General features: G+C 47.7%; 1 protein-coding gene across 4 annotated transcripts in view; it reads right to left on the minus strand.

Annotated features, from left to right (window-relative positions):
• Positions 1 to 16,049, minus strand: part of NOTCH2 (notch receptor 2) — an 83,773-nt gene extending 67,724 nt beyond the window's left edge. For 2 of the 4 annotated variants that reach the window (XR_009277962.1, XM_058842446.1), the window contains exons 1-2: positions 15,874 to 16,049; positions 6,426 to 6,507 (exon numbers count right to left, since the gene is read on the minus strand). Coding sequence is in view for 3 of the 4 variants with exons in the window: in XM_058842446.1 (XP_058698429.1) it covers positions 6,426 to 6,507; positions 15,874 to 15,955 (164 nt within the window). In the remaining variant the exon portion in view is untranslated. The remainder of the gene's footprint in view (positions 1 to 6,425; positions 6,508 to 15,873) is intronic. The other 2 variants (XM_058842445.1, XM_058842447.1) reach the window with 2 other exon arrangements.
• Between the last annotated feature and the right edge of the window lie 2,357 nt (positions 16,050 to 18,406).

An 18,406-nucleotide genomic window follows, 5' to 3' on the forward strand; every position in this document is an offset into this window, starting at 1 on the left:
AGAAAGCCTAGAGGAACATACCATGTTTTGTCCACAAGTAAATAAACCCCCAAACCGTGTCTTCTCTCCAACCCCCAACACTCAGGGACACTGGAAGGTGCATTGAACAGTTGCCCCCAGCCAAGTGGGAGAAGGAAGCCTGAACACTGATGAAGAGTATTGCTGGTATGAAGAAGAAAGCTGAGATATGTGCTCTGAGACAACCATCACCCACAAACAGCCCAGCATTTTGTACACAAATGTTCTGGTACAAAGTTGAAGAGCACTCCAAGACCAGGCTTGTCCTGGTATCTTCTATCAGAAAAACATGAGGGAGGGCTCCCAAAAGGGAACAGCAAAACCTCTTTCAACTTCAGCTCTTTTTATTTGGAAGAAGGAACATGCCTGCCTGTGGAGAGATGGTAGGTCAGGTACCCATGGCCCTCGTACCCAACATTTTCTTCTCCTCCTGGAGAAGTGCTTGGTCACAGAGCTATTCAATTTTGCCCTCCAGCAATTCAGTGCAATCCTTTTTCAGTGTTAAAGAATAAAAAACCTACAGTCCAGATCTTCAACCATGTCTCCCCATCATCAACATCTCTAGGCACAAATACTAGTAATTTAGTTCTAACTGTTGGTGTAGACAAAACTGCAAATATTTGCTCCTGATTCATGTTGGGCACCACATTGTTCTTCTAAAAACAGAGGCAAACACTGAAAACATGCAGTCTTAGCCCAGACTTTTTTAAAGGATATGATTAAACTCAACAGCAGCTCCAGCTTCCCACCACCCCTGCTCTGCTCTCATCCCAACCTACTCTTTCAAGTTTTCTTTAGGAGAGGAAAAAAAACCCCACTTGTCTACAGAGCAGCTTAAAATTGTAGCAGCTTGTGTCAGCTCCAAATGACATGCTCAGAACAGGAAACCAAATCTTTTCCAAATAAAAGCCACTGTATCTCCTCAGTTTTCCATCTAACACTCAGAAAAAGAAACAGGAAGATGGAGTTTGTTCTGGCACTTTCTGGAAGCACATGAGGTCTCTTAACCTACTTCAACAGGAATTTAATCTTTTAAGAACAAATTTCACATACAACTTAATTCAAATCATGATTTCTGAAAGCTAGAGAGTTTGAAATGGGAAAATGTCCTGTGGGCTGCATCAGCTATGCAGCTGCTTCTAATTAAAGCTTCTCCTTTACTCTCTCTGGGCTACTTTCCAGCACAAATACTTTAGAGCTCAGCCTTTTTTTTTTTTTCCCCCCCTCCTCCTTTTCAGCTCCAGCCTGCATTTGCCTTAGCTCAGGCTCTCATGGAGCTAAACAAGAGATGTAGGAACAAAACGAAGGTATTTATCCAAATTTGAAGTATCCACAAATCCAGAGAGCTGCATTCACTCTAACAACCTAATGCTGCAAATCCAAGTGGAAGACTCACAAAAGCTGTGCTTTTGGCTCTTCTGCCACAGAACTACATCAAAGTTACCTTCCAAAACTTAGCTCTCTCCTGTTTTCAATAGACTTCTGGAAAAATATGTCTGGTCTGTCGGAAAAACTTCCTCATGTGCTGTACTATATTTGCCTGGGCACAGTCATAAGACAGTCTCTTCAAATGCACCTTATAGACAATTTTAACCAGACTTCCAGATGTTTGATGTTCATGGGAGTTTTCTACTCAGGCCCATGATATCATCTGGAGATGCACAGAAGAAAGCAGATGGTTTTAATTTAAAAAGAGAAGGGAAGAATTTCCTCGTAGTCCTGCTTCTCCCCCCTCCAGCCCAACACTCCCTCCACTTTGATTGGAAGATGCTTCACCGAAGAGGGAAAAAAATTCTGTCTGATGACTAAACGTGAGAAGGGTCCCAGCTATTTCGTTACAGATTTTAACCAGACTTCCCTCTGGCTCCCGGGTTCTGACTCCCACACCTACACCTCCTCTCAGGAGGGAGAACAGGATTCTCTGGTTAGCTTTACAAACGCTCCTTCCCATGTCTCAAGGCGCCCATTTATGCGTCATACTTTGAATGCAAAAGATGGGATGGGACGGCCCTCCCTGCCCTGCCTTTAAAGCAGCACACAGCTATTGTTCCCAGCCCACAGAAAGTGCCTCTGCAGAGCTGCTCCACAGTCTGAACAGACGAGGTTTAGTTTGGCTTTTTTTGCCCATCACAAAAGAGGAGCTCTCGGTGCGTGCAGGTAACTCACAATAAATAATCACCACTGAAAATCACTACTCTGTTCCCAGAATCTAAGCAAGCAGTGCATGTACTCTCCCCTTTTTCCTCTGCTCTGGTCTCAAGGGTCTCCTTTAACTTCTGAAAGGAGACAGAAGGAAACAGAAAAGGGCAGACCATTCTCAGAAAGGGACAACCTTTCAACTTCTGCATTTAGCCTCTTCTGGAAAACTCTCAGACCTCATCCTGCTACAAGGTCTCCTATGGGTATTCCCCATTCACTACCCTAGGAGTGATTAGTCTCTCGAGACAGATCCTAAGCAGATATCAGCTGCAGTCTCAGCAGCAGTTCTGCAGTCTTGGATCTTGCCTTCAGCCCCAGAAGTCCTCTTAAATCCGAGTTAAAATTCATTTATGAAGACCCATCTTGAAGGAAAGGTAGGTGAAAAGCCTTGCAAGGGAGTTGAAACTGACAGCTAGAATTAGGATAGAGGCCCCTTACTGCCATGCCATTGCTGCTTCGAGTTCAGCATTTTTTAGAGGTTGCCAGTCCACACATAAGACTGTTTTGTGCTATGTGAAAGGTGCACAAACTTCAGCACACGGCGAGGGAAGCCCTGCTCACTGGAGAGACAGAGGCACACAAAGCTGTACAAACCCTGGAGCTTGGGGCATGAAAGGCTGCGTTGAATTTTTGGCACTCCAGCCTCCCCATTTGACTAAGCACAGCTTTGAGGTTTTTTTACACCATCAGGAACAGCAGAAGACCTCAGTGTTAAAGCAGTGCTTGGTTTCACAGAGGCACAGCTATCCCTTCTGGATACACAAATCGCAACACTCCTAAAGACAAAAATTCAGTCGTCCAAGCCTGCCAAGCACAAGAAATGGCAAGGACCAGTTTCCTCCCTAAACCTTGTAGCACCCCTGTGTCAACACCCTTCCCACTTCTGCTTCTCTCCCTGCCACTGGGGTGGGAAGTTGGGAGAGGCCACAGCTGTGGCACACGGGGAAATCACTTAAGAGCCTCTGCTCTAGGGCCCTGCCCCATCCCAAGCAGAGGCACTGCCCAATCCAGCATCCCCCTGCAGCAGAGCAGATCCCTGTGCTCAGAAAGCAGCAGGCAGCCATGCCAAAATCCCTGCTCTGCTTGTCCTTGAAACAGCTCCCTGCTCCCAGCCTGCTGCAACTGCAGGAACGCTGCAAAGTTCACAGCACTGCCCCATGGACTCTTCCCACTGCTGCTTCCCACTCATCCAGCAGCAAGGAGACAAGAAATTGCTTTGCTGTGATGGTCACAATCAGCATTAAGCAACTGCTTCTCTTTGGATATGAGAGGATACAAGAAGGCTCCCTCATGTTTGACACCTCAATGTGTAAAAGGCTGCCTGGAGATGTTTGGAGGGGAAAAAAAACCACCCCACCCATCACAGCAACAAAACACCCATCACAGTGCAAAGCCAAGTCAAACTCCAAACTGAACCTGCCTTTTGGCAAAGCAAAGCAAAGTTTGGAAGGACGGGTCCCCTTCAGTGCTGCTGCAGACTGACATATTCTGTGGAGTAAGGCCTTCATCCTCACCATGAGAGCCGCTGAATGAGTGTGGAAGAGAACTCTCACACACAAAAAAACCCGGCTTTGGAAGATTCAAACACAGGAATGTGTAATTTTCTAAATATAAAATCAAGGTCAGAGGAGGTCAGTAACTTTATCGAGCAGTGGCACAGGATGACAGCCGTGGGCCAGCAGCGTCACCAGGGGAACAGAGCTACTTAAAGGGCGCTCGCAAGAGCAATCTGATAAAGCTCCAACCCCGGCTTCCTTACAAGGGTCACAACCACTGTTCCCATAACAGATGCCAGATACACCACCATCACAGTTTCCTAGCAGAAAATCAGCTTTCTCTTTTAATGCAGTAGATGCCAGAGGATTTCCAGACAGAGGAAACTGCTTCAGCAATACTCTGCCATCCGCTGCCGGGCCAAATATCCCGACTAGGTGTTTTGTTATCAGTGCTTACTCATATCTTATCACATTTGGTTATTGCTGAGGAAGGTTCTCCCTCAGCAGTTCACCTAGGAGACAGCAAGACTGACTGGATGGCCCGACCACACACTGCAGCAAACAGCTCAGCCAAGAGGAGGTACAGAAGGAGGAAGAGAGCCTGCTATAACAACTTATTGCCCAGCAGAGGAAGTACTGCAGATAACTTGAAGAAAGTGGAAGGGGTGGAGATGCTGCTAATCATTGAGAGATCCTGCAGACTTACAAGCCAAGCCACTTGCTTTAGTAATGAATTCAATTTCCTGAGCAAAACATTTCTGCTTTCACAACCATCAAAAAATTCAGAAAGTCATTTAGGTTACTAAACCTGAGAGAAAGTTCCCCTATTCAGAGTTCCTCATAGTGCAGGAAAGGAAAAAAAAAAAAAAGTTAAAACCAAAACAGGATGCTAACAATCAGCTTGCTAAAGGTAGAGACTTTACAACTGAGGTGGGTTTTGCTACTTTTTTCCTTCCTTTCTGCAAAATAAGTATGCTTGAGCCAGGACTAAAAGACACTTACTAATCTCTGTATACAGCTCTTTGTTAGCCTTTCCAATTAATACAGCACCTGCAAAGGAACTGAGCTGTTTCTTGAAGGAGGGGTTGGTTTAAAACCTGCAAGAACACTTTGCACAACAAGGAGGAAGGCAACATTATTATTATTATGTGTGCTAAAAAAATGTAACAGTGGTCAAAGCTGCCATTGTGATGTGGGAAATGCGTCAAGATCTGGACTGCACTACAAACAGTGCAGAAGGTAATCAGATGAACCAACTCAGGCTGTAAAAATCAATTGTTAAGACATGGAACATGCAAGTTGGAGAGAATGTCCTGAGGAAGGTAAAAGCAGCACCAACATCAGGACCAGTCTTGTTCATTACCTTTGTTGTGACCTACAAACTTTGGCTCCAGACTAACATGCTTAAGTACGCATCAGAAAAGTCTACAAAAGACACTTATTTCTTGTTTCAGTCTCAAAATACAAGTGAAAAGCAGGAAAAGCTCCTGCTTTCTTTTCAGAGATGCAGCTCCTTTAAGCTGACATCAATCTAAAAACACGGAAAGGAAAAGAATAGGAAGCAGCAAGAGTTAGAAATTTTAAAAGAAACTTACAGGGAATAACAAGTTACATATTTGCTTTTCTGTGGCCTTTCTGCACATCAGGTATTGATTTGAACCTGAGAACCTCAAATTAGATTATGATTTCCCCTTTGTGTGCCACAGGTGCAATTTAAGTACATTGAGCTCTGTGTACCACATTAATAGAGAACTAAAGGTTGTGGTTAGGGAAGTTGCAAGTATGGAGAAGTGTGAGGAGCAGAGCTCTGAGTTAGCCAAGCTAAATCAACAGGAGAAAATTCACTAACATTTAAAGAATGCTGGCACTAAGATAATGTCTTAGCATGCTAGAAAATGACACAACTTTAACTGATGAAGTAAACAACCTTAAGAAAATAATCTGGTTACTGCAGATGTAGTAAATTAACCCAGCCAAACGAAGAGGATTCATCTTCTGGCAAAATACCACTTCATTAAAAATAAATAATAAAATAAAAAATCTAAGTACTGCAGTTGGAAAGGTGAACTGCATTTAAATAGATGTGATATTCTCCAGATAAAACACACCCTGCCAAAGCCCCTGCTGATGAGCTTCCCATGCAGCAACAAAGTGAAGATGGGTGCCAACATCAATTTATATGATTGCATTTATATGATGCAAACAAATGTGGATGTTTGGTTGTGGGTGGTTGTTGGTGTGTTTTTAGCATCTCACAGGTATTACTTGCTCTCAAGCAGCAGAAGGGAATTGGCACACTTCAGAGTGCAGAATAGTTCTGAAAAACCTCAAAAATATTTAAATTGAGGCTGGAGCTCTACAAAGCAAGGTGAGCTAGAAGATGGAGAGCAAGTTTCAACTTAGCTTGTGGGTCTGGAAACAAGGTTCAGAGTTTACCTCTGTGATGGGTTTGGCCTCAGTTCCCAACCTAGTGCAAAGAAATCCAACTGACAAGATCCAAATCCAAATACTGAACAAGAACCCCAAATTTTTACAATACAAAAAGCTAGCACACATGAACTAATGCATCATAAAGAAACACCAACTGTGCTAAAACTGTTATGCTGAAAGAACCCAGTAAGGAAATCTTAAAAATTCATATTTCCTTTCTGGTTAAGGTCCCGAAGGAAAGAAAATGGTTAATTAAATTGATTACAAATGAAACCAACTTACTTGCAATATCCTGTACCATTTTGATACGGAATGCACTTTCCCTCATTAACACATGGCTTGGAGTCATCCATACACTGCAGAGCTGAAAGGAAAGAAAAGAAAACAACCATCAAACCCGTAGCCACAATACATGTCAGGTCAAAGCTTCGTTAGAGTGTTCGGGGGAATGAAAATTTTATAGGACTGGAACAAAAACAAAGGCATTATCACATAGTTTAATTTCATCTCTGGCAGCATCAAAAGAGCCAGACTGAAAGAGGAATCAAATACAGATTTGTTCATCAGGCAACCAAATCTTTACAGAATTTCTTTAAGGTAGGTTTTCAAAGCAAAGCGCGCAGTAATTTCAGCAAGCTCCAAAGACATTCGTGTCAGCACCTGAGTACTTTGGGTTAAGTGTCCTCAGTTACTACTTTCTGATCAAAATTCTGGACTGAAATACAAAGCAGCTAGTCCTAAGCCTTCTTAAGAGAATATTTTGCCTCAAATCCTATCCTTCTTTTTGACTATCTCTAGGGGTACCCGGCACTGAAACAGGAGCATCTGTCCCTTGTGAATGTCACCAGCAATCCAGAATTTGCTGCAACATGTACTGTTGTGGCCCTCTGACTTCAGACAGGATCGTGTCTGCAAGTGGAAAACACCAGAGCTGTTAACAACTTTCAGCAGGGAATTTGGTATTTCTAAGGAGATGCTCTGTAAACTCAAACTTGACGTTTTCACCAGTGTGTTTTTAAGAAGGCATCAAGTATGACACAGCTCAGGGCCAGTCAGGTTTTATCCAAGTCCACTGGAAGCCCCAGCGAGGTCTGTCCTGATGGAACCTCCAGCTCTGGAAAGTGCTTTTCCCTTCACAGGGACCTGAAGCAGCACTTGGTCCCTGGCTGCTTCCAAAGTGACCAGAAGGGTGAGAACTATGGAAACTGCAGGAGCAGAGGGAGCTTTGGAACCACAAAAATGGAGCCATTCCACAGCCTGCCATTTGAGTAGCATCAAACTACCAGGTAAAGCTCTCAGAACCAGATCACCTGGCCCCTGTCCTGAACTTCTCCACAGACCAAGAAGTCAGGAGCTCTTCCCAGCCTCCAGTTCTGTCTCCTGGCCCCAAACTTGCACACTTCCATGCCTTTACGGACCCCCTTTCCACAGCCTTATTGCATTTGGGAAAGCCTTTAATGAAAGGCACCTGAAGCCATCAATAATATCCAACCACCTAAACTGCCCACTTGTCAGCCAGCTGTTGTAGGGTTGACTGCCCCTCATTTTGTTTTTTTTAAGGATGGTTTTCCTTTCCTCAAGTGGCACTAAATTTTCAATACAAACTCGGCAAGGGGCATCAGGGAAAGCTGGTCCAAACCACCACTGATATGCTGGTGACTGAGGAATGGGACTCAAGAGTTAACACAGCAGTCCCACCAAGATCTCCCTGCAACCCAACCAAATTCAGTCCAGCAACTGGACAGCTTGGAACAGACTCTGGTTCTGCTGTCCAGGGCTTGAAGTGTTATTTCTCAATAACCCTGGAGCACACAAACAGGTCACACGCACTACGAGGCACTATAGGAACGCTTCACGCTTGCAATCCCTATGGAGAACACAGTTAAATTAAACCCAGCTCCCCGGGGAAGTTACCAGTGTTTCCCACAATACAAGTATGCTTGTTGCTGTTAACTGCTGATTTCTGAAAAAGGGGCACTTGCATGGCGCTGCTTCTGCAGAGCTCTCAGGAAATGAACAAAATTCCACTCGGAGCCCCTTTCAGATAACCCCTGAGGTCAGGGTTACCCAGCGACACAAATATGAACACGGATTTTGCACGGCATTCCCCCCCACAGCGGGCACAAACCCTTGGGCTGGCTCACACCTGTCTGACCATTTCTATCCCATTTAACCACAACATCCACATGGCTTTGACTCCAAACTTCATCTGCTGCTGTCTAACAGCACAGCAGCTTGTTTTCACAGCAAAGATTAGCTCTAGTTAGCGGGGCTGGGTTACACCGTGTCCAAAAACTGCTCCGGGTCCAAGGGAAATCCCAAAAGGGATTCCGACGGCTCCCACCACCCAGGGACACGGAGGAGGGTTAAAGCCATCCCTGCCACGTTTCTGAGAGCCAGGAGGGGAACCAACCTCGCCTGTTCCCACCTCACCACCTGGAATTTCCATTCTTTTCACACCCTTCCAGCCAGTGAAGCAAATACTCAGAGGATTACTTCTTTTGTGCTCGTGCTTTCAAACACGAATTTTGTAATCCCGTCGAGTACCCGCGTCCCCAGAGAGAACCGAGCAGTTTATTTTGTAACCCACGTAGTAAAAGCTTAACCAGCACTTGGCCAAAAACACCTTCCAGCACAGCCACACGGAGGGGAACCAGAGGCTGATGGCTCACGGTAAGGATCCCAACCAAATATTCCAATTTGGTTTGCTAAGCCAAATACAGACACAGCAGAGAGGCACTAGCAAAGTAATGATTAATTTGCCTTTTTGGAAATAAATTTTTGACAGATTATTCCTACCTTGAACTGCTGTTTAGCAGGTCATTAAACTACTACCAGCCTTTAGAGTTCTTTCACAGAGACAACGGGACAATAAACTTTTAAATATATATTTTGTCACTATTTCGGATGTGAAAGAAGCTAAGAAAACAAATGCAAAATTGATTTGTACTTTTTCAGCTTTAGACTGAATAGAAATACTTTGAAATGCAAGTAAAGCTGAAGTGAATGTAAATGTAGCCATACTCTATATTAAAATAAGTATTAAAGAGTCATTTGATTTCTCTCGGAAAAAAAAAAAAACAAATCACAAGGGAAATAGAAGACTACAGTTCTCACAGTAAAATTAGCATTTCTGTGCACAAAGCACTGCCTTCCTGTATTTCACTATATCTTTCATAAAAATTTCACAACACATGCAAAACCAAGGCATTTCAACACGAATCACTTCAAAAGCTACTTCTCTGCTCCTCTACCACGTCGTGCTCGAGAGTTAAAAGTGCCAGAAACTACCTTCTACCTCAGCCAGCGTAAAAAGTTTGTTTTGCTGCATGCAATGTGTGAACTGGAAATACTCTGGGGTGTGTGCAGCATGAGAGAAGGCAGCCTTGCCTGGAGAAGATAAAGCCGCTTTTCTAGAAGCCATTTATAGACAGCATCAGCACATTGTCAAGGCTCTGACAGCTGCTTTTGACAGTTTTCTTCTGTGTTTAACACAAACAGAAATGGTGAATTGTTGGCTGGTTTTCTGGGCTTGCAAAACCACCGAGACTGCCAGAAGGTGGGTTAGCCTCAGGAATTTTAGGTGTGTTACAGGGATATTGGGAAGACAGCACCTGGTTTTCAAAAGATTGTTTCTCATGGAGAGGGCAGGCCATTCCAGAACGGGGTACCAAATTTCCAGCAGCCACTGCAGCCAAGGTTGAAGGACTTCTCAGAAAGGCTCCTTTCCTTCTCAGAAAAGGGCAAGAGGAGCATTTTCAGTGATGCTACCCAGCCTGGAGTCCACACCAACCCTCACACACGCCTGCACTGAGATGCAAAATCTAACCTGACATTTAACATCCTACCAAGACTATTTCCCAAGGCCAGAGGGAAAACCAGACAACCACGGCTGTAAAAGGAGCACAAGATACACTCTAGGGAATGCCGAGATTTTCGACATCCAAATCCAAAGCTTACAACTGGGGCACAATTATGCCTAGATTTAGTTTTTCTTTTTGGCTAAAGAGACTGTTAAAATCTAGGGGGAAAAGAAAAGTTTTGTTTCTGCCTCAGTGTTCTTTACGATGCCAAGATGATCTGGACGCTGTGATTTGGTTTCCACACTTCATTTGCCTACTATGAATTCAAATATTTTCTGGGCTATAAAATTCAGTGAAATAGTGTAGGATTAAGATCAGAAGCTGTGTCAAAGTTCAACTTTTAGGAGAACTTTGCTAGAGGGAAATCGAGCCATAGCCAGAGCAAGTCTGAGATGCTGTAACTACCCAAAGGAAAGTAATGCCAATAAGTAATGCCCACAAGTGCAGAAAAAGTCAAGCAGAAATAGACATGAAAAATACCAAAACAATTAATGCTGTGAGAAAGAGGCACTCTGAAGTTGATTTCCTGTAGCTTTGTTGATTATCCTGCATCTCAGAAGGTGCAGGCTCTGACCAGAGGTTTAATTTTAAACAAAGGGAGAGCAATGTCCTGGCAGAGAACACAGCTGAGCTGCTGGTACAGCTTTCTCCTTGGGAGGACACTGCATGTGCCTCTCTCCTCTTTCTGTCCACAAGTGTTTCATTATGTTCATAGAAACTCAGTATCAGAACCAAGACTTTTGTCCTACGTGATTATATCTTGCCCATAGGTTCAAAAGCTTTCTTGTGGGAGTGGGTGGAAAACAACCTACTTGAATGCAGAAAAAAAAGTCAAGCTAAAAACACATTTAAAAGATTAGACAGAAAATAAGGACAAAACAGGTCTCTATAACCTTTATGCAGTCAGTGAATTTTCTGTCTCGATTGAGATTCATGAGAAACAGCCTGTCAGTTCAACTGTGCTACCCATTATGTACGAAGGGAGAGGAGGAAAAAGGATTTGAAGCCCTCGAACAACAGCAACACAAGATGCATGGAAAATCCCATGCTCTGGGTTGCTTGTCAGAGGTGGATCAGCCCTGAAGAGAACAGCCATCAGCATGGCCAGAAACACCAGTTACACAACAAATCAAGGGGGTCTCAAATTCCAAGGGAGAGAAAGACAGCTGCTGATTCCCTTCAGGAAAAACAGGGCGTGAAAAAAGCAGTTAATGCTGAAACATGAGGTACGTTCTGCAGGAAGGTCCTCTGTGTGCAGAAAGGGGCAAAATGCTCCCCCAGCTGCACAACACACAGCTGCTGGAAGAGCTGGAAGGAGAAAGCAGCACTGCACATGTGGAGAGAATACCCAAAGATAACCAAATTTTGGAGGAAAACCACAAAGGACTAATTACGCTGTCCACTAACCTCAAGAGATTACAGGTCCGGTGAGATTATATAGCAGGGAAGAAACCACTGGTAAATACCAGCTAGCTGAAAATAGGAAAATAGCTTTTTATTTTATTTTATTTTTCCTGAAGAACACATCATCCTATGGCAGGCAAGTGGAGGGGGAAGGAAGCAAAAAATCCTTACTGTGAAAAAGCAGTAAATTAGCCTTATACTCAGATTTAGAAACCATTAACATTTGGGGAATTTAAACAAGCTGACCATTTTGTACTTCACATACTGAGGGTAGTAGTTAAAGGCAAAGCTTGTCTACAGGGCATGGAAACAGTCTGTAAAGTGAATTACTTTAATCAGATTAAGACACCTCCAATGTTTTTACACACAAAAGCCTGAAATCAATTGGATAATGCAAGACTCATCAACTGAGAAGCTAAGCAGAGCTCAGAGTAGTGTGAAAGCGCTCAACCAACACCCTGTACCTTTTGGGAGAGAAAACTTTAATATCTAAACTGGTTTGCTTCACTGATGCTCTAGACAAGCACAAAAAAAATCGAAAAGAAAATATTTAAGTGGATTTCTGAAGAACAAGCCTGTAAACGTGAAGAAATTCTGCTTTGGAAATTCATCAGGTTTGTTGTTGTTTTTTTGGTTTTTTTTTTAATTTGAGGATGCCAACAGCAAATCTGACTACACGAAGCTCTGGGACATGCAGAACTTCATGCCCTGCCATCATCTGGTTCAGATTTCCCTTCTAAACACCTAGGACCAGCAAAAACTACTAATTAACCCTCCTAAGAGCAGAGCTGGGAACCATCCTGTAGATTCACAGGTAGAGTTGAAGTCTTTCATCGCTGGGGTCTTAAGCCCAGGAAGCTGCAGGAACACTGATATTTATAACAGATGCAGCTACAGTTCATGTGACACCGCTGCTGCTGAAAAACTATCCATAAAAACTCACTTTGTAATAGATACTAAATAAATTTAGAATTTAGGATGAGCTTGAAGCACAGCTTGAAAGCCTTTCAGTCACCATATTCTCCATCTCTCCACACAGCTACTGTTCTCTGCCTTCCTCCATTTGCAGTTTTCCAAACAAAGCTAAAATCCAGAACTGCAACATAAAGCACTTAGTTAGGAGGAAAGGGAAAAAAAAAAAAAGAAAAGTTTTCAACAAAAAAATGTAGGGAAGGCAATTAAAGAGCTGAAGAGGTATTGGTGTTTCCATGGCAATCTGGCAGGCGGGAGCCATGCTCGCCTCTTCTCCCAAGTCTTCCGTCATTCTGCAGCACTAAATCTTTATTAATTTGAACGTTAAGCATGTCTGCCCGTGCAGAAATGTTATCCCAGAGCTTGTGCCGAGCAGAGCTTCCGCAGCCATCCAGGGTGATGTCAGAGAGACGAGAGGAAGGCTTGCTGCATGGAACAAACAGCAGACGCCCGTGCCATTTTGAGATACAAAGCTCTTTTTTCATCCCCATGGCAGTCTAAAAAAAGGACATGTGCCCTAGGAACAGACTATTTTCTAAACAGAACGAACGATTATTTCTGCAGATCTCAGATGACCCTGCCTGGAATGATATGAGCGCTATTTCTCCTAGGCAAGTCCTTGACTTCTGTTGGCAAAACGATTTCAAGTTAATTCAGAGAAACTGGGGACATAAAAAATCCACAAAATGACTCTTTAACATGTGCTTAGGAAGGCTCTTTTCCCCACAAGGTGGATGATGTTTCCCAAAGGAGGGGTGACAATAATCACTGTTATCAATGCTCCACTGAAGAGTCACTAGTCAAGAGTACAAACTCAAAGGAAAGGATGCTACACCTGGAGCTACTATTGTAACTGCTTGGTTTTGAAGCTAAGGAAAATATATTCCCAGAAAAAAACAGGCTGCCAGAGTCCTGCTGCTGCTTTTCCACCTACTCCTCATCCTGGGTTCAAAGCCCAGCCACCCATACCCTCTCATGGCACAGTTTTGGAAATGGGAAAGCCCCAACAGGATCTACTGAAGGCAATCACCCACTTATTGCAACAGCAGCAAATTAAAAAAAAAGGGAGGGAAGTAGCTGTGGAAGTTGACAAAAACCCAACCCATCCACTGAAAGAGATCCAAATGCCACCAGAGGCATGAGTCCTCCTTTCCCAAGGATTCAAGTCCTGAGAACACGAGCAGGAAGATCTTCACGTATTTCTAATCTGACTAAGTGATGCCCTGCAGGAAGTGATGCAAGTTACCCAGATTCTCATAAGGCTCCCTTTTGAAAGTCTAAATCGGCATCTTTGATAAGAACAAATTTGATAGACGGCAACACCTTCAAAATATCAAGTCAAACTTGCTCTCCCATAAGCAAATCCATATCAAGCACTGTCAGCGTTATCTGAAGCCCTCCGAATTTCACTGGGTGAATACTAAAGACCTCAAACTGCAGTGCACACCAGCACAGCACCGATTAAAAATGGATTGTAACCTGTTAGAAACACGGGCTGGCAGGCAGCAGCAGCAGCCTGGTGAGCACCAGAGCTAATGACAGCCATAATTGGGGTGGGCTGGACAGCCAGGATCCCTCTGCCTCACCTGAAGAGAAGAGAATGGTTCACAGCAATTATCAGGTAAGTGTCCTCACCAAACGCGCAGGTGTTGCTGCCCCACCCCAGCTTAGTGCACCTTCAACTGCAGCCCTTTGCAAAACTAAACTGGAAAAGCGAGTTGCTGCACCATGGGGCTGGCATGATGAGGCAAGGCTGAGCAGTCCAAACCATAGCGCTCCGTGCATCCAGGAGCCTCCTATTTATTGACCAAGAGGGCTGACATCAGGTACCTGCCCTCTCTTGCACAAGAGCATCAAGCCAGTTGAATATGCACCCGAAAATACCCTTTCGATGACTTCATCTTTCCCTTTCCCATTAAGTCGAGCCGCAGCTCCCACTCCCAGGGAGTGATGCTGACCAGATGCAGGGCAGTATCTCACAACAACAGGAGTCGCTTTCAGCCTGGATTTGTCATCTCTGCCTTTGTTCAGCACCGGGAAGAGATTTCACCCACAAAGGCAGAAAATTCCGGCAGCATGGGAGGACCTCAAGCACCTCAGGCGTGAGTAGCCAGGCAAGTGACAACAGGTGATGCCACAGCTCCTTCTCTCAGCCCCTCAGGGGACGGGCCAGCAATGAGCTGCTAAATTGTTCCTATGAAAGTACAGTTTCACTAAGTGGACACCACGTTTAGCCTTTGCAAAATTAATAGTTCGCCACCTTACTGGACTGTGTAAGCCATTTCCCAGAAATGACGGTGCTACTATGTGCCACAAATCTGTGCTACCAGGAAAGTGGATTTCTAAGATACCTACCCTTGAAAGACCCTTTAATTTTCCTTCTGAACAAACGTAGCCAAAACGCATTTGTGAAATAGCTTTTTTTAACTCCAACCACATTCTCACAACATATTAGCAAAATTAAATCTGCTTCCCAGAGTGGATTACTGGGAAAAAACCCAACAACATTTCTCCCAGGAGACAAATACTGACCATTTTTAATTTGACCATTTCAAAGTCAAAACAGATCGACTGACTGACCCAACTACTCTGCATCCAAACCAGCAAGAAGTGGTTAAAACCATTCAACACATTCCACTCCAAAACCGTACTGAACAGCAAAGCTACTGAAAATAGCATTCTCTTGCTTGCTCATCCCTAAACAACTTCCACTAACAGTTTCTCCCATCGCTGCACTGTTCACAAGTCATCTGAAGATCAACCCAGCCTCTCGAGGTTATAAAGAAGGAATGAGAAGGCACGCAATTCATCAATGACTGCTGGTCCAGCTTTAACGCGGTGAAAGACGGCACAAGCTTTACTCCTGGAGCAGGAGCTGCTGGAAATGCCATGAGATTTCCACCAGAACCCAGCAGTTATGGTTATGAACCAGCGCTCCAAGACGAGCTTCAAGCATAACGCAAGCGGGCACAGTGACAAAAAGCGGCACTTTCCTCAGATGCGCACACATGGCTTTATCGCGCCCGCACTGATTAACAGCAGCGGGACACGCAGAGATTCTCTGTGTGCAGGAATGTCCCCAACAAAGGCTCGCTGCGCAGGTATGCGGAGCCTCGGCCGCCGCCAGCCCTCCCCTCGCTCCTCGGAGCCCCGTTCCCCGCAGCCCCCCGGGACCGGCGCATCCCTCCCTGCCGGGCACGGCCGGCCCGGGGCGGCTTCCGCGGCTCCCCCGGGCCGGCGGCTCCCGGGCAGCGCCGTTCCCACGGGGCTCAGCCCGCCGCCGCCCCCGCCCGCCCCGGGGGCCGCTCGCACAAAGCGCCGGCGGCCCCGGGCCCCCCGCGCGATGTCACCGGCCGCGGGTGCCCTTCCCCGGCGGCGGCGGCGCGGGGGAGGCGGCGCGGCCGCCGGCGGAGAGCGGCCGGTCCCCCCCGCGCCGCCCCTCGCTCGGCGCGCCGCCGCAGCCTCCCCCCCGCGTCTCCCCCGGCACTCACCGGCGGCGGGCTCGGCGCGGCGGAGCACGGCCAGCACCAGGGCGAGGAGCGCGGCGAGCGCGGGCCCCGCTCCGCGGGCCATGGCCACGGCCGCTCCCGCCGCCACGGGCTCGGCGGAGGGATCTGGGCGCCCGCCCCGCGCGGAGGGACACGGCCGCGCGCGCCGCCCCCGCTTCCTCCGCCGCGCTCCGCCCCGCCCCGCACCGGCGGCCGCCAGGGGGCGCCGTCCCGCGGGGACTGAGGGGCGGGGACGGGGCGGGAACCGGGGCCGGGCTGTGGGGATGGACATGGGGGACATGGGGACACGGGGACATGGGGGACACGGGGACATGGGGAACCGGGACTGGACCGTGGGGATGGATGGGGGACATGGGGGGCATGGGGGACATGGGGAACCGGGGCCGGGCTGTGGGGATGGACATGGGGGACATGGGGACATGGGGGACACGGGGGACACGGGGGACACGGGGAACCGGGACTGGACCGTGGGGATGGACATGGGGGACATGGGGGACACGGGGACATGGGGGACAGGAGGGACATGGGGGACATGGGGGACACGGGGACATGGGGAACCGGGACTGGACCGTGGGGATGGATGGGGGACATGGGGGACACGGGGGACATGGGGAACCGGGGCCGGACCGTGGGGATGGACATGGGGGACATGGGGAACATGGGGAACCGGGACTGAGGATGACATGGGGATGAGGAGTGGAGGGGAGGCAGTGGGGATGGGGAGTGGATGGGGAGTGGAGGGGAGGCAGTGGGGATGGGGGCAGATGGCAGCTAGGGTGGGGGAATGGAGGGTGAGGGCAGCAGGACAGGTTGTGCCCCAGCCACCACTGTACCCACAGGACAGGACAGTGGGGCTCTCCACCTGACACGCTGTGCTGCCCTTTGCTCAGATGTGGGGTGTGGGCAGGGATCTGGAGTGTTCCCATCGGGATGGGAAATCCAAAACCAGGGAGGCTCACCCCAGTGAGCAGGGGAGCTTGGGGAGCAGACGGACAAGCTCACTGCCCCATGGCTCACCCCCACAGCTGCTCCTGCCGCAAAAGCCCGGGACGAGACCTGTGTTCCCACGGAAGAGGTCTCAGGAGGACAGCAGCTGGATTCAGCCTCAAGATCCCTCCCAGTGCTCAGCTATCATTTAAAGCGTTAAAAATCCTTCTGCCCTGGCTCAGGCTCCGGAGGACTGAGAGCCCTTTGTGTGCAGTGCTGACACGGCAGCCTGGCCCGTGAAGGCAGGATTGTACCGGGTCTGGGGGAGAGAGGGGATAATGAATAAACCTCACTGTTTTCCCCCTGTAATTCTCCAGATCCCGGAGTTCCTCCCAAGCGTGGGGCTGGACAGGCAGTGCCCTAACCCCATTATGATTTTTGCAGGTATTCCAGTGCAATCCTTTGACAAGTCCTCCTCCATCCTGCGCAGCTGCCAGAGCCTCCCGTTGCCGCTCCAACAGCTGCTCGTGGGCAGACAGTTGTGCCTCACAGCCATGATGGCCATTCCATGGGATTGCTCCTGGCCCACCGCCCTCCCTGCAGCTCCTCACCTGCTGAGGTGGAGCCCAGGCCCCCAGTACACCCCAAAACTGCCCACATATCAAATTATGCTTGGCACTGACCAGCACTTGAGTTAAAATGATGACAAAGGCAAGCTGGGAGTTTGAGGAGGGACAGACGGGGAATGTGACTACAACAAAAAGGGCTTGGGGGTGCTCTCCTGAATGCACCCTCAGGAGGAATTCTGGTGTTTCACCAGGAGCTGCCGCTTCCAGCTCCCCTCAGCACTGAGCATTTCTTACCACCCTTGACCCTGAAGTGGCTCATTCCCCACTTTGTTTCACTTGGCCTGAGCTCAAGCCTCTGAGCCCCAGCGCAGGGACAGGATCCACAGCCTCCCTGGCACAGCTCTTGGGAGCAAGCAGCTCCAGCTGGCAGCTGAGGCTCAATGGGAGAATCCAGCCAAGAGGAGGGAAGGTGTCGCTTCCCTCCCGCAGCTCTGGGGAACTTGCTGATTGCTCTTCTCTCTCCGCTCTGCCCTGCCCTCACGGGTGCACATGGACTCAGCTGCTCATGGGAGAGAGCATCCCATGGCAGCTCTGTTGGGGAGATGAAAGGGGCGAGAGCAGCCATCAGTGGCTGGGAGTGACTGAATCCGGATGGACAGAGTGGATTTGCTGCTAGGAAGGGGAGGGCCAAGCTTCTCTCAGCTGCCCTGGCCAGCTGAATTGCCTGTGCCAGCAGAGCAGAGCAGAAAAGGGACAGGGACAGGTGCCCCACTGTGTCCCCGTGCCAAACCTCCTCAATTAGCTCCCCATCATCCTCATGATCCTGTCGTTAAGCTATAAATCCTTTACAGAGGAGTTCAAAACGTGTTTCAGCATTGCTTCATCTTCATGCAGCCCTACCGCACACCACCTCCGCCCCGGTTTCCCACCCAGAGGAGACCAGCAGCCAGCACTGGAACTGGAGAGCTCTAGCAAGGTTTCCTGCAGCTTCCCTCTGGTTTCTGACCATGCCTCGCCCC

Source organism: Poecile atricapillus, chromosome 7 (genome assembly GCF_030490865.1).
Source record: "Poecile atricapillus isolate bPoeAtr1 chromosome 7, bPoeAtr1.hap1, whole genome shotgun sequence".
NCBI classification, from domain to species: Eukaryota; Metazoa; Chordata; class Aves; order Passeriformes; family Paridae; genus Poecile; species Poecile atricapillus.